The following is a 16,006-nucleotide window of genomic DNA, read 5'->3' as shown; positions in this document are numbered from 1 at the left end:
AAGATATAGATGAAGTAATACTTCACCACTGTGTAACTTTGCATACATTTCCCATGCTTCACGTTGCTCCATTTTGTAGAATTACTACCTTGCGTCTGACTTCCCTCACTCTCTGTGGAACAGAGTACTTAATGTCCCCTTTGTGGACACCTCCTCCTTGCTTTGAGAACCCAATCTCCACTTTGTACATGGCACCTTTTGACACTCTTTCTTCTGTCATAATAGTGCATATTTTTCTCTTGCATCCCATTAACTTTTTGTTTCATTATTTCACTATCAACTTTTATCTTTTTCTTTTCTCTTTTCACATAGGAGACTCTTATATCCCTAGTTCCCTTCCTTTCAAAGATACAAAAGATGAAAGATCTGTTATAGAATGTGGAGTTGTTCTGTGTGACCACATCATCTTCCTTAGCTTTTTTATCCATGAAAGATGATTTGCTAAAGATAGCTGTATGTTTTCCTTCACAGTACGGGTTATTCTTTCTACTAATCCATTTGCTTGTGGTCATAATAGGGCACCCCTTTCATGAATTATTACCAACCTATTCAAATAATCGGTCATTTCCCTAGAAACAACTTGCACCCCATTAACTGATACAAATACTTTAGGTATTTCATCCTCCATAAAAAACTTCCTCCAGAAATTCAGTTACTACTGTCATATTTACATGCTCCATTGTTTTTGCTACAAACCACTTAGTGTGATAGTCCACTAACACTATGTATTTATGCCTCATCCCTAACTTAGAAATTGGACCTATAAAACTGATGGCCAACTTTTCCCACTGGCTTTCCAGGAATTCCATCACTGCTAATGGAGGTTGTTTTAGTCTTGTCACTATTTACACATGTGACACAATTTCTTACCCTCTCTTCTACTTCTCAATCAATTCCAGGCCACCAATATGATTGCCTCACTTTTCTTTTCATCACTCCACGACCCAGATGTCCTTTATTCCTAATGTCATAAAATCTGGCCACGAACTCCCCTTGGAGGAACCAATTGACTTCTCCTCATTAGTTTGCCATTGACTATACTCAGTTGTTCCCTTACTTTAAAGTAATCACCTAAATCGCTGCTAACTCCATCTTCATCCTTCCAATCACCCACAACTCTTTCCTCAGCCTTCTTCATGACAGAATCTTTTTCTTAAGCAGCATCCCCTTCCTCAACCCTTATAGCCATCTGCCCTGGATTCATTCTTCCTTCACGTGCAATCACATCTTCCACAACTTCATCTACATCAGCCAGCATTCTTGATAAATAATCTACCACCACTGTTCCTAACAAATTCTACCTCAAATATAAAATCCATAATGGCCAATAACCATCTTGAAATGTGTGGAGTAACATTTCCTTCCAAACCGCTCCTTTCTTTAAAAATATATGTCAGGGGTATATGATCAGTTCTTACCTTGAAAGGTATACCCCATAAATAAAACTTAATGGTTGATTCCCCGCAACAAGCTAAGTCCCTTCTCTCTCTATTACAGAATATGCCCTTTCTGCTCCTTGTAACCTTCTAGATCAAAATCCAACCATATTCTCCTTATTGTCCTTCCTTTGTGTCAAAACTCCTCCAATGCCAACATTGCTAGTATCCGTGGTTATGTATGTTTTTCCTGTAACGTCAAAATGGCCCAATGTGGGAGCCTGAATGATACATTCCTTTATTTCTCCAAACCCATGTTCACAATCTTCATTCCAAATAAATTATACCCCCTTCTTCAATGACTTTCTTAGGGGTTCCACAATCTCTTCAAAGTTTTTCACAAACTTTGAACAAAACTCCGCAAGTCCTAGGAACGACTTTAACTCATCTTTGGTACAAGGCTTTGGTGCTTTTTATGTTGCTTCTACTATGCCCTACTTTGGTCGGAATCCAATACTGTTTATGGCATGTCCTACGTAAGTTACCTCATGCTTTCTCATTTTAAATTTTTCTTTCCTCATGGTTAATTTGTGTTTCTCAAACCTCTTCACTTCATTGAACAACAAATCATGTTCATCTGCACTTTTTCCCCACAATCAATACATCATCTTGAAAACATAGTGCTTACTTCATATCCCCAAAGACATTTTCCAATATTCTTTGGAACGCCACAGTCGCTGATCCTAAAGGCATTCTTTTGTAACAAAGTTCCTAGCAGTGTTACAAAAGATGTAAGATGTCTGGATTGTTCACCTAAGTTAACCAGATGGTATATGGCTCAATCAATCAAATCAGTCAATCACTTTTTGTAAAGTGCAGCTACTCACCTGTGAGGGTCCCAAGGTGCTTGAGTAGAGTGGGGGGAATAGGTGGGGGGGGGTTGGGGTTTGAAGGTGGAGCTTCATCCGAAGAGCCACGTCTTGAGGTTCTTCCTGATGATGGTGCACGATGGGCTTTGTCTGAGGTATAGGGGCAGGTTGTTCCAGCTCTTTGGTGCGATGTAGGTGAAGGATCGACCTCCAGCGGTGGTTTTTCGAATGTGAAGGATAGTGGCCAGAGCCAGTTGAGCAGAGCTGAGGGATCTGGCGGGGGTATGGAAGGAGATGCAGTGGTTTAGGTAGGCCTGTCCGACGTTGTATATGCCTTTTGTAAGTGTGATTCGGTTTTCTATCGGGAGCCAGTGGAGGATCCTCAGTTGCTGGGAGATATGTTCTTGGCATGGGAAGTTAAGGACAAGTCTGGCAGCGACGTTCTGGATGAGTTGCAGCTTTTTGATGTTTCTCGTCGTGGTGCTGGCGTAGAGAGAATTGCCTTAGTCAAGCTTGCTTGTGACTAAGGCGTGGGTGACTGTCCTGTGGCAGTCTGCTAGGATCCATTTGAACATTTTCTGGAGTTTGCAGAGGGTGTGCCAGCAGGAGGAGGTGACTGAGTTTACCAGTCAGGTCATAGATAGGTAGGAGTTGAGGATGATGCTAGGTTGCGGGTCCGCTTAGTCGGTGAAGGCGAGGTGCTGAGAGATGTGGGCCACCAAGAGTCGTCCCATGCTGAGGTGGTGTTTCCAAAAATGATGAGCTCTGTCTTGTCAGAGTTGAGCTTGAGGCAGCATTCTCTCATCCAGGTGGCGACGGCTTCCATTCCCGAGTGGAAATTCCTTTTGGGCGTGTCTTCGGTGAGGGAAATGATGAGTTGAGTGTCATCGGCGTATGACACGATGTTCATTCCGTGGCTTCTGACAATGGCTGTGAGTGCGGTCATGTATATGTTGAAAAGAGTTGAACTCAGAGAGGATCCTTGGGGAACTCCGCAGCTGACTCGCCCTCTGAGTCCTTCCAGAGAGGAAGGAGTGGATCCATGTCAGGGCTCTTCCATGGATTCCAACGTCGTGGAGTCTGTTTCATAGTGTGCTGTGGGAGTCCATGTTGAAGGCCGCTGAGAGGTTGAGGAGTATGAGTGCTGTTGTGTGGTTGCGGTCTAGAAGTGATTGGATGTCGTTGGTGGCTGCAAAAAGGGCTGTCTCCGTGCTGTGGTTGCTGCGGAAACCTGGACTGAGACCTGGCCAGAGAGTTGTTGACCTCAATGAAATTTCGTAGTTGTGTGTTGATGGATTGCTTCAGTACTTTGGCCGGGTAGGGTAGCAGTGAGATGGGCCGAAAGTTATTTAGTTCTGATGGGTTGGCCAAGGGTTTCTTCAGGAGGGGGCATACTTCGGCGTGTTTCCAATCCTCGTGGAAGGTGCCAATGTTGATGGAGCGGTTTATCGTGTTCCGGAACTGGGGAACGATGGATGTGCTGGCTCTGATGTAGATGTGGTGAGGGACAAGGTTCGTGGGGGCTTCGTAGTGGGTGTTGTTCATGATGCTTTCTGTTTCCTCCATGGTGAGCAGCACAGGAGGGAAAGGGTAAAGGAAAGGATAGAAAAAGAGAAAAGAGATGGAAGAAGCCAAAAGTAAAAACGAGTGAAAGAAAAGGCAGAAGTATAGAAGCAGGAGTAAAGGAGAGATATGGAGAGATACTTGTCGATGGCCACTAGACCACCAGGGATGAAGCGCAGGCAGGAGCCTGCGGGTGGAGGAGGGCCTTGGACTGAGAGTCAGGAAGGCTCTCAGTTCATTCCCAGACAAGGCAGAGGCGGCAGCAGCCAGAGGAGCTGGGGACAGTCAGTGTGACCAGCATCCGCTTCATCCACCCTCCTTAAATATTAACTTCTGGTTGAAGGCAGAGTCACAGTAGAGACTGAGCTATAACCTGATTGTAAACTCCTGTTAATTATCGTCATCCATTTCATTCCCACAATTGTTATTCTCTTTTCTGCATATCCTACAGCTTTTATATCTGCTTTGCTTAACTGAGAATTTTGCACCCTTGCCCATTTGGCTTTGTATGAGAGTGAATAAGCTTCCTGAATCTTTTATCACATTTGTGGGTATATCATCCAAAGGTATCTGACAATGGGGTTCTCTAACCTATCAGTAATCTCTGGTGTCTCTCCTTGTACTCCCATAGTTGTGTCTATCTTGGATCGATCAGTTTAATTTGACTGATCTAATTTCCCATTCACAGTTAAACTCATCTCATGAATGCTTTCATACTTGTCCTGATCTTCCTGGTCTACTACCTGTATCATTCTATTACCACTTGACTCAATTTGGGTTTTACATACTTAGGCAAAGTGCCCTTTTTTGCCACAATTTCTGCAAATTGCATTTTTTGCAGCACACGTTTTACTAGATGCAGTATGACCTGGAGCATCACAATGAAAACATTTCACTTCTCTCTATCCAATTTATTTTTACTTCAACTCTGTCCTCACCTTGGATGTCTCTGTGTTTTCTTTCACATTGTTATTTCTCACATTAGTTGTTTCCTTCTCACTCTCTTTTAACTTCATTTATTGCATCATATTTCTTTTTTTCATTACCAGGCTTGTCTATTTCCTGTAACCACCGTGCTGTATGTTCTATCCCTTTAGCTATTTCTATAGCTTTCTCCAGATTGGGATCTTTCATTAATAATTGTTCTTTTATTTTCTTGCTGTATGCACACCTTACTATTGGTCGGGTAATTGTTCAAATTGACTAGACAGTACGAGGCCTCTCAGCGCTGCCACGTATGATGCAATATACTCGTCCTCCCTTTGTACTCTTGAAAAGAACTTATGGCTTTCCAGAAATATATTAGTTTTAGGAGTAAATTAAATGTCTAACATTTACAATGACATGTCAAACAAATTAGTAGGTTGACCATCACCCATGCCCAAGCATACTTCTGGTAGATCCTCATAGAGCCTCCTTCCTTCAATTCCTAAGTGGTGTATTAAGATGACCTAACATCTTATATCGGCCTTGAAACCCTTACGGGTGATTTGCCGCACTTTATAAAGTATTGATCAATTAATGGAACTGCAGATTCCTCCCCTTAGAATACCTTCCAGGCCAGATCGGAAACATAAATTTGGTAGCAGATCTCCCCTGCGCTGCCAGGTGGGGCCCTGCAGCTCCGAGCCGACTCTGCACAGCCCTGGAAGTGAGAGCCACCACTGTGTGTTGACATCACTTTCTTTCTTTCCACGACTTTTGATGTGAATCCACAGCTCCACTCCCACCTTTGTTTTTATAACAGCTTCTAAAACAATTTCACCACTGTGCGAGGGGATGAGACCCTCACCCAATACGACAGGTTTCAAGCTATGCTGCGACTGCAGGAAGCAGATGTCTCTCAAGGACCCAGATGAATTGTGTCTTAGCTTTCTGGGCTCGGCCATGGCTCGTGAGTGTGCCTCAGGCACCCAAAGACGGTCCAGAGACTGGGAGCCAAAGCTGTATCAATCAGTGGATTTGTATAGCGTGGCTAATCACCTGGGATGAGTGTCCAGCGGAACACAAGTAGTTGAGGCTTTCGCATAAGTCTCACTCCCATTCCAAGCCACAGGCACCAGCTTGATCCCAGTCTTGAGTCCTGTCCTGCAATCACTCATCTTCACGTTTGAAGTCTTACAGTAAGTCAAAGCACGAGCAGAAGAAAGCAAACAGGGACACAATCAATTCCCACCATTCTGATTCCAACTAGCAGGTGTGAGGGAGTTATGGGGTCAGTCACACCCCTTCGAGGTCCTCTGGCAAGGGAACTGACTTCTCAGGTAGTCCCAAAGCACCCTGTGAATGTTGTCGACCCCACAGCAGATTGAGGCCTTTAATAAGGCTATGCTGCAAATTTCGGTGTGCTTCTGGCTCTGTGGTGCACCTTTGGGCCCCATGCAACTACAGGGGCCTCTGGCTGTGCTAATATACGGAGGCCGCCGGCGCTCTCTGTTCCTTGGCACCCATTAACAAGTTTGCAATAACACCGGTACAGACTTCTACTCCAGCCCCAAAATTCAGGCCAGACCCTGCTACACCAGCGCAGATACCATTGGTGTCTGAAGAGGATCTGGTGAAAACTCCAATGTTGGACCCATAACCAACTTCTGCTCAAGCCTGAACAATTTTGTGCCATGAAATCACAAAAGGTGATCACCAGGCAATCTGATGTTAGTAATGCGCCCTTTTCCACGTCATAACTACCAACAGAGGCCCCATTATCTTTTTTTGGTTCTGGCTCTGAACCTACACCAGAGCAGGACGCACGTCTGGATGTTGAGTTCAGTTGACAATAACGAGGATGGCTTTTTCCCCTCCCTATACTGATGATGCGTTTTATAAACCCCACTTGAGAGCTTGACTCAATAAAAGAGTGCTGCAGCTATGGTAGTGGTCTATAGGGCTGCTGAGGTACTAGAATTCAACTGCTCTCAGTTAACGTCAAATTAAATGTTTTAGCTTAGATTTTACAGCCATGTCCAGCTACTTCTGAGCCCTTCCTTGCTTTTAACAATGCCCTCACTGATACTTTGATGGCCACTTGGTTGAAGCCTTGTTCTTGCCTGCCTGTATAAAGGCAGATGGCCACATGTCACAGACAGGCACCTGGTGACCCGAATTTCCTCACCAATCACCCCCACCCCTTAGAGCCTTATTGCACAGGCCTCAACCAGTAAGTTAAATACTAATTCATTTCCAACCACTCCTCCAGAAAAGAAACCCAAGAAGATTGAGGCTTTAGGCAAACACGTCTTCTTATTCCAGTCTAGCATTGCGATTCATAAATGCAATTTGTTTACTGGGGCATCACACAGATGGGCTGTAGGACATAGCCAGTGAGAGCTTGCTGGCAGTCCCAGAAGACCTTAGGGCCTCTTTGGCCCAGATGATTCATGATGGACAGGGCCCAGCCAAATATGTTTGTACATGCAGGTCTGGCTACTACGGATTGCCTGGGGATGGCAGTCTGCTGAACTACTGTTGTACTTTGTTGACATGCATGGATGTGTCCTCCAGGATTCTTCTGCATTGGACAGGCATCCCTCATTAATACAGCCTTGATGGGTCTCACCTATTCCGTGAGAAGACAGACTCTGGGTTGGAGCCCTCTAAGGCAGAGGTCTTCAATCTGTGGGTCGCGACCCCCATGGGGGCCTTGGAGTGCTTAGCAAGGGGTCGTGCATTCCCCCAGCCTCACTTGTCCGTCCAAAGCCACACAGACAGCTAAAGACGCCTTCGTGCCAGAGCTCCTGCTTCCTGAATGAAATGCAAATGTGTGCTACTAGTAGATCTGCAAATGTAAAGGGTGATGATTAACATTTATTCTTTTTGAGTGGTAATGCAAAGAGTTAACAACTGCCCTTTGAAGGGTGTGCTTTTAATTGTAATTTTATTTACATTGTGCTTACTTCACCTGACTGTGTTGCAGGGACAGCTATTAAAAAATGGTATTGCATATGTCTTGTATTACTTAAATCTACATTTTGGAAGCACCCTTTTATCTTAAACCTTTTTGTAGTGGCTTATCTTATATTGTGTGTAATGCAAGTATTAAATTAAATAACGCCTCACATGTTCACAGTGCTTTCTGTCACAGGCTGTGACCTTGTGGCACTAAAAATATACAAGTCACCATTCTCCACTACACAAACCAAGATTTAATTCTGTGGCTCTCTGGTTACACACAGACCTCTGCAGTGCATTAACTAATAGAGGTTTCATAATGCACTACAGTACATTTCCAAATGAGTAACATCTTTCTTTTATTTATTTTTCATTTAAGATCGCTGTTATTTTATATGTATCTACCTGATGGTGAAAGACTTGAAAAAACATACATAATAATTTGGGGCTTATTTATTAGAGACTTGCACCCTCTGGAGCATCACTCTTTTTGACGCTCTGGCAGCACAAGCCTCTCACTCATACCTATGAGGCGACGCAAAGCCACCCTGCATAGCTTTGCATGGCTGCATAGATATGGAGTAAGGCAAAGCAGTGCAAGTCGATGCGTTGCCTTACTCTGCACCAAGGAGGCGTCCCATGGGCGTTGTGGTGGCTGTTCCCACGCAAAACCCATGGGTTTTGACGCTGCACCAGATTGACAAAATCACGTAAATTAGAGCAGTGCCAAAACTGTTCACTTCCCCAGAGCAGGCATAATTAGGAAAAATGTTTAATTCTCTTGCCACACATATAGAAAGAGAAAAATGCCTCTCGGGATTGATTTTGTGCAGGAGGTAACCCTTCCTGCACAAAAACAATCCCGTCTTCGTTGGCGCTAGAGAGCAATTTGTGCACCAGCACAGGGGGAAAGGACAGGAATGCACTGTATTTCATAAATACGGCCCATTACTGCCTTTTTATATTGGCGTAGGGCAGTGTAGCAAGAAGACTTGCGGCACTGCCCTACGCCAATTCCTCATAAATTAGGACCTTTGTTTTTAGCCACACCTTTGACCACACCCCGCACTCACTAACCTTTGGCTTTCTAAACACTGTTTAATATTATTTCCTCACCATAAAAATGATTTGCTGTGGGAATTGGGGACGTTTATGATTGTCGATGATGAGGAGTACCAGGTTCTAGAAATTTTTGTCAGGAAGGGGTCCTTACACCTACAAAAGTTTGAGAGGGGGTCCCGGCATCAAAAAGTTTGAAGACCTCTGCTCTAAGGACATCAGAGCTTCGATTTGCTATTTGGGAATTTTGACCTCTGCCAAACAGTTTCTGAATCAATTCAGAAAGTTTAGAGGGTATTCCAGGAAGCTGGTTTATAGTCAGAGACAACCTTCCGAGCCAGGGAATCAGTATTTTAATTCCTCTTCCCCTGTTACTACCAAACCACTTTAATTTGCCCTTGTTGTGCATGTCCAGCAAGAGTAGGGCAGGATTCAACATTTCATCCCAGGTTGACCATTCCCTTGCGTCCTATACATGGCTGTCATTCAAAATGGCTACTCCCTGCCTTTTCTTTCTGTCCCGCCCACCGTTGCTTCCACACCAGACCACATTTCAGATGAGCATCTATCCAGTCTGTTACAGGAGGTGGGCTTGTTGCTTTCCTAGGGTTCAATCAAGTAGGTTCTGGACTCTGAAAGAGGAGGTGGTTGTTACTCTCACGATTTCCTCATTACGAAGAAGGATCGAGGCCTCAAGTCTTTTATGAACCTTTGCCCTGAGTGCCTTTTGGCAGAAGGACAAATTCAGAATGCTCACGCAGGTCCAGATTCTGTCTGCTCTGGACTCTGGTGATTAGATGGCATCCTCTGGATGGCAGGATGAGTATTTTCCATTATCCGTCCTGCAATCCCACAAATGTTATCTGCGATTCAAGGTACGGGAAGAGCATTTTCAGTTTGCTCTGCTACTTTTTGGCCTCCCAAACGCCCCTCAGATGTTCAAAAAAGTGATGGTGGCAGCTGCTGCCCATCATCTGAGTTCAGTTATACCAGTAGTCCCATAACTTTATTAAAGCAAAACACAACGCTGTGGGATAGCGTAACTGGATGGACGGAATGCGGAACCAATCAAACATTCACCCCCAGTCACAGATCTGGGTTTAATCCATCCATTTTTTGCTCACCATGCCACCCCAGTTTGAACCCAGCCATATGCAAATCAGTCTTGACCCTGTTCCTCATGGGAACAGTCCAGCCCGAACTGCCAGGCCAGGTTCTTCCTGGACCGGAAACAAGCATCCTGGGAAAGGTTTCGGGGTTTCACCCCTCATCAGCCAGGCTAGCTTGAATCCAGTGGCACAGTGAGCCCGGGACCCACATCTGGGCATACCCAGCGCACTTAGGGCGGCAAAAGTAAAGCAAAACACAACGCTGTGGGATAGCGTAACTGGATGGACGGAATGCGAAACCAATCAAACATTCACCCCCAGTCACAGATCTGGGTTTAATCCATCCATTTTTTGCTCACCATGCCACCTCAGTTTGAACCCAGCCATATGCAAATCAGTCTTGACCCTGTTCCTCATGGGAACAGTCCAGCCCGAACTGCCAGGCCAGGTTCTCCCTGGACCGGAAACAAGAATCCTGGGACCGGTTTCGGGGTTTCACCCCTCATCAGCCAGGCTATCTTGAATCCAGTGGCACAGTGAGCCCGGGACCCACGTCTGGGCATACCCGCCGCACTTAGGGCAGCAAAAGTAAAGCAAAACACAACGCTGTGGGATAGCGTAACTGGATGGACGGAATGCGGAACCAATCAAACATTCACCCCCAGTCACAGATCTGGGTTTAATCCATCCATTTTTTGCTCACCATGCCACCCCAGTTTGAACCCAGCCATATGCAAATCAGTCTTGACCCTGTTCCTCATGGGAACAGTCCAGCCCGAACAGCCAGGCCAGGTTCTCCCTGGACCGGAAACAAGCATTTTGGGACCGGTTTCTGTGTTTCACCCCTCATCAGCCAGGCTAGCTTGAATCCAGTGGCACAGTGAGCCCGGGACCCACGTCTGGGCATACCCGGCGCACTTAGGGCGGCAAAAGTAAAGCAAAACACAACGCTGTGGGATAGCGTAACTGGATGGACGGAATGCGGAACCAATCAAACATTCACCCCCAGTCACAGATCTGGGTTTAATCCATCCATTTTTTGCTCACCATGCCACCCCAGTTTGAACCCAGCCATATGCAAATCAGTCTTGACCCTGTTGCTCATGGGAACAGTCCAGCCCGAACTGCCAGGCCAGGTTCTCCCTGGACCGGAAACAAGCATCCTGGGACCGGTTTCGTGGTTTCACCCCTCATCAGCCAGGCTAGCTTGAATCCAGTGGCACAGTGAGCCCGGGACTCACGTCTGGGCATACCCGGCGCACTTAGGGCGGCAAAAGTAAAGCAAAACACAACGCTGTGGGATAGCGTAACTGGATGGACGGAATGCAGAACCAATCAAACATTCACCCCCAGTCACAGATCTGGGTTTAATCCATCCATTTTTTGCTCACCATGCCACCCCAGTTTGAACCCAGCCATATGCAAATCAGTCTTGACCCTGTTCCTCATGGGAACAGTCCAGCCCGAACTGCCAGGCCAGGTTCTCCCTGGACCGGAAACAAGCATCCTGGGACCGATTTCGGGGTTTCACCCCTCATCAGCCAGGCTAGCTTGAATCCAGTGGCACAGTGAGCCCAGGACCCACGTCTGGGCATACCCGGCGCACTTAGGGCGGCAAAAGTAAAGCAAAACACAACGCTGTGGGATAGCGTAACTGGATGGACGGAATGCGGAACCAATCAAACATTCACCCCCAGTCACAGATCTGGGTTTAATCCATCCATTTTCTGCTCACCATGCCACCCCAGTTTGAACCCAGCCATATGCAAATCAGTCTTGACCCTGTTCCTCATGGGAACAATCCAGCCCGAACTGCCAGGCCAGGTTCTCCCTGGACCGGAAACAAGCATCCTGGGACCGGTTTCGGGGTTTCACCCCTCATCAGCCAGGCTAGCTTGAATCCAGTGGCACAGTGAGCCCGGGACCCACGTCTATCTTTATGACTGGCTGTTCAAGATGAGCTCACTAAAGTGTGTCATGGACCACCTCTGGATGACGGGCAACTTCCTGACATATTTGAGGTCACTGTCCACAAGCCTAAGTCCCAACTGACTCATTCGCAGAGGTTTCCGTTCAGTGGCACAATCCTAGAGACGGACTACAGAACTTTCCCTCCACCAGAGCAAGTTCAGGATATTTGAGCTATGATCCAGATGTTTCAGACTCAATCCAGGATCACAGTGTGAACAGCTGTGATTCTTTCAGCCTCTTAGCCTCCTGCATCTTCCTCGTCCGCTATGCCTGGTGGCACGTGCAGGATATATAACGAATTTGAAGTTAGTGGGCCAAGCATCACAGTAGTCTGACTGATGCGGTCCAATTTTCCGAAGAGACAGCTAGAGATATGCAGAGGTGGCTGATCAAATGCAGTTATTTTCTCTTCCATCCCTATCAGAAGCTGGCTGTGGTGCCAGACTCATCCTTGTTAGGCTGGGAAGGTCATCTGAGGAAGGTGGAGATCAGGAAAATCTAGTCCTTGGAGGGCTGGCACATCAGCCTGAGTGAGTTGCAGGCCATTTGTCTGGCTCTGAAGGCCTTCCTGCTGTACACCGAGAGGAGGTTGGTGCAGGTCCCCCAGGTTAATATCACAGCCAAGTGGTACTGCAACATGCAGGGCCGAGTGGGGTACTGTTTCAGGAGGCTCTGTGACTCTAGATGAATGGCAGGAGTCATCTGCCAGATCACAAGCGGAGTCATCTGCATCCTCATTTAGTGCAGGTTGTCTATCAAGAGTGGGGACAACCCTGTCTAGGTCTTTTCCCCACTGTAGAAAACATGCAGTGTTGAAAGTTTTCCATGTTGAGGTTCCTGTTAAAACATTTGTTAGGAGATGCATTTTGCTTCCATGGATCAGAGATCTCATGAGCCCCTTCCCATCCCTTTGTCTGCTGCTGTGAGTTTGGATAAAGATCAGGAACAATCGGTCCCAGGTCATCCTAGAGGCTCGGAATAGGGCAAGGACCATGGGGTGACTTTAACTATGTTGTAGAAGACTGCAATGCATATATACTATATGCATTTGATATATTAACCTTGTATCAAGTTCTCCTAAGTTGTGCCCCTTTGTGTCTGCAAGTATAAGGAAGCTGAATAAGCATCTTTGACCCCGCATGATGTAATGTACTCCACTGGATTACTTTCACGTTCAAAATCTGGAGTTAAAATGCCAAGTCAAAGTGGCAGGAATATTGCACACACAGGCTCTGTAGTGGCAGGTCGGAGACATGTTTAAATGGCTACTTGTGTGGGTGGCACAAACAGTACTGCAGACACACTAGTACCATTTAATTTACAGGTCCTGAGTATACCACCTTACAAGGGATTTGCAAGTAAATTAAATATGCCAATTGTGGATACACCAATGTTACTGTGTTTAAGGGAGAAGCACGTGCACTTTAGCACTGGTCAGCAGTGGTAAAGTGTTCAGAGCCCTAAGGCCAACTAAACTATTCAGCAAAAGATGAGGCAAGTTGGCAAAAAGTTTTGGGTAAGACAATCCTAAGGCTGACAGGTCTAACAGTGGCACAGTGCGGATTCACACAGACAAAACTACACATATAAGCATTAGCTCTGCACACTGATATCAGTTTTTTATCTTTTCCCTTTCTGCACATTAAGATGGCGAGTGTGAACAATTATTGGTAGCAGTGTGCTGAACAGTAACTTGGGCCCATTTATTGGTATTAAAAAGAGGCCAATCCACAGAACAGGAAGATGTGAGGGCAGTGAGGAACTGGAAATGGACAGGATATCATCGGAATAAGTATTACGGAAGGTAAATAACTTGTTTTTTTAGATGGATGCTTCTAACTACAGGTTCCTCACCTTGGAACAAACACCAAAGTACTACCTCCCCAGGTTAAAGGTCTGTGGAGTGGCTCATAACATCAGATCAAAAAGTCTTGCAGGACCGAACAGGTGAAGTGTTTCCCACTGGACCTGGCTTTCAAGGCAGGAGTACTTCATGAACATGTGCAGTGCCATCAATGTCGCAGCCTGGCCGATGTCAAGACAGGCACTTTGTGTGTCAATGCAGTGGTAGCCACTTTAGCCCTAGTGGAATGGACTCCTAGACCTTCCACTGGCTTCTTCTTGGCATGTGCATAGCAGATATTATTCCAGAGGACTATCCATCTGGAGAGGGTCCACATCTGTGATCAACTTCTGAGGTCAAAATACAGGTTTCCCTTGGTGTTTCAGCTGCACTGGAGTGGGAGTTTGGAATTCTTATACAAGGGTTACAATTTTCTAGGAATGGTGACCATCTGGGGACCAATCTTTCTTCAAAGGTTCTCAGGAGTGAGCTGTAGTTCACTGTATCAAAAGCCGCAGAGAGCGCTAGATGGACTAGCAGGTAGAGTCCTGTTTCTCTAGAATATGAAGGGTGTTAGCAACAATTTTCAGGATTTCCTACTAAACAAATGCAAAGCCTGTTTTTGCTTACTATTTGTTGCAATTAATCATTTTGTATGGCTAACAAATTATACTCAAAACACCCCAGCATCAGTGCATCGCTGGACTTATCGTTCACCTGCACCCTGTGTCTTGCTGTTGCGACCATGATCAAGGTATTCTGCTCACTGGACCTGTGTGGCTCTTGTCCCTCGGCCTGCATTCCATCGCAGTTGGCCTGAACTGTTGACTTTGCCCCAGTCTAGCGCAGCCAGATAACCCCCATTGGCATATATTGTTTCTAAGCCCCAGAACTCTTTTTATTCTTTAAAAATGTATAACTCGACTTTTCCTTTTTTGATTTTTGTTGTTTTGGTCTTGTGTTGCACAATTACTTTACACATTTCCTCTAGATAAGCCTTCTTGCTGTGTGCCAAACTACTAGAGGGTGAGCACTGGTTAATATTTAGTGTGTATCTGACTTACACTGACTCAGATGGTGATTCCTCTTTGTACAAGGTGCATAATCTGACAATCAGAAACCCAATTTCAGCCACCTATTGGCTTGCAGAGCTTTGCTATAGATAAAGCGTTCCGGGTCCATTTTTGCAACTGTGGAGTAAGCTAAGGTGAGAAAGCTGTGGTTAGAGAGAATATCCACCAGTAAGAGTGTTACTGAAGGTAAGTACCTTGTTTTTTTATTTCCAACTTTATGTTCTGGTAGCATTTACAAACCACCTAAACACTGGTCATTTGGTTTATTAATTAGGAGAAGTACCCCAAGAATATTATTGCGTGTCTTTGTTTGACTCAGGATTACCATTAAATATTTTCGTGATATCTAAGTTATTGGAATAGATAAGAAATGTGCAAAGCATACCTTTATTGGTTACCTAGTTAGATGTTGATTGCATTATTAGAACTCTGCTTTAGTTGGTTCTATATTTAACATTTTTTGTTGGATAATGGACTGAATTGTTTTTTCTTTTTCTTACAGCCCAGCAGAAGAGTTGCATTTTGGATCTAAAGAAAGTGGAGAAAGAAAATGCTTAATTCTTCTTACTAATGTGACAAAAAATCCAGTGGCATTTAAGGTAAATAAGATCCATACTAATACGTTTGCTTTACTAACTCATCAACAGAAAAACAAAATAACACGGCTGCATTATTCATGCCTGAATAATCATGAATGTTTTACAGCACTAATAAATAACAGACAATATAATTGCTTGAATAGACATTTATATAAATTAATGTGTTCTAACAACTTTATTTATAATTTCTGAAAGGCATAACATGATTTGATACAAAAGGATTAGCTCGTATTTTCTCAGTGTGTTCATTAATTAATGAAAAGCAGATCAAATCTTATTACTTGACATTTATCATTCTGTGTATCAGAAAAAGTGGTGACTGAGACAATGTAGTAATTTATTTGTGGTAATATAAGAAGTTTCATCCTCATAGTGTAAATATATTTATTGGCCGTCAATATAATTTGGAGGTATTCTAGCTATTTCTGAGCACGTGATTACTTCTGGTATGACTAGATCCATCATTTCAGTTGTGGGTCCATACCAAAAGGAGCACAAGTCTCTTCTAATTACTTTTAACCTATTTCGATCCGTCTCTGTTATAGTAAAAATGTTCCGAAGTTCAGTCCAGCAAATACTCAGCGGTGGAGGGTTAGGAACTTTCTAGAATTGAGCATTAGCACATGTGTTACTAATTTCCTCATAATTGTTGAGTA

General features: G+C 44.8%; 1 protein-coding gene across 1 annotated transcript in view; it reads left to right on the top strand.

The window, feature by feature from the left end:
* Positions 1-16,006, top strand: part of MOSPD2 (motile sperm domain containing 2) — a 476,198-nt gene that overhangs the window by 287,967 nt on the left and 172,225 nt on the right. The window contains exon 11 of the mRNA XM_069205003.1: positions 15,254-15,350. Coding sequence (XP_069061104.1) covers positions 15,254-15,350 — 97 coding nt within the window. The remainder of the gene's footprint in view (positions 1-15,253; positions 15,351-16,006) is intronic.

Source organism: Pleurodeles waltl, chromosome 8 (genome assembly GCF_031143425.1).
Source record: "Pleurodeles waltl isolate 20211129_DDA chromosome 8, aPleWal1.hap1.20221129, whole genome shotgun sequence".
NCBI lineage: Eukaryota > Metazoa > Chordata > Amphibia > Caudata > Salamandridae > Pleurodeles > Pleurodeles waltl.
This window is presented reverse-complemented; position numbering and strand designations above follow the sequence as displayed.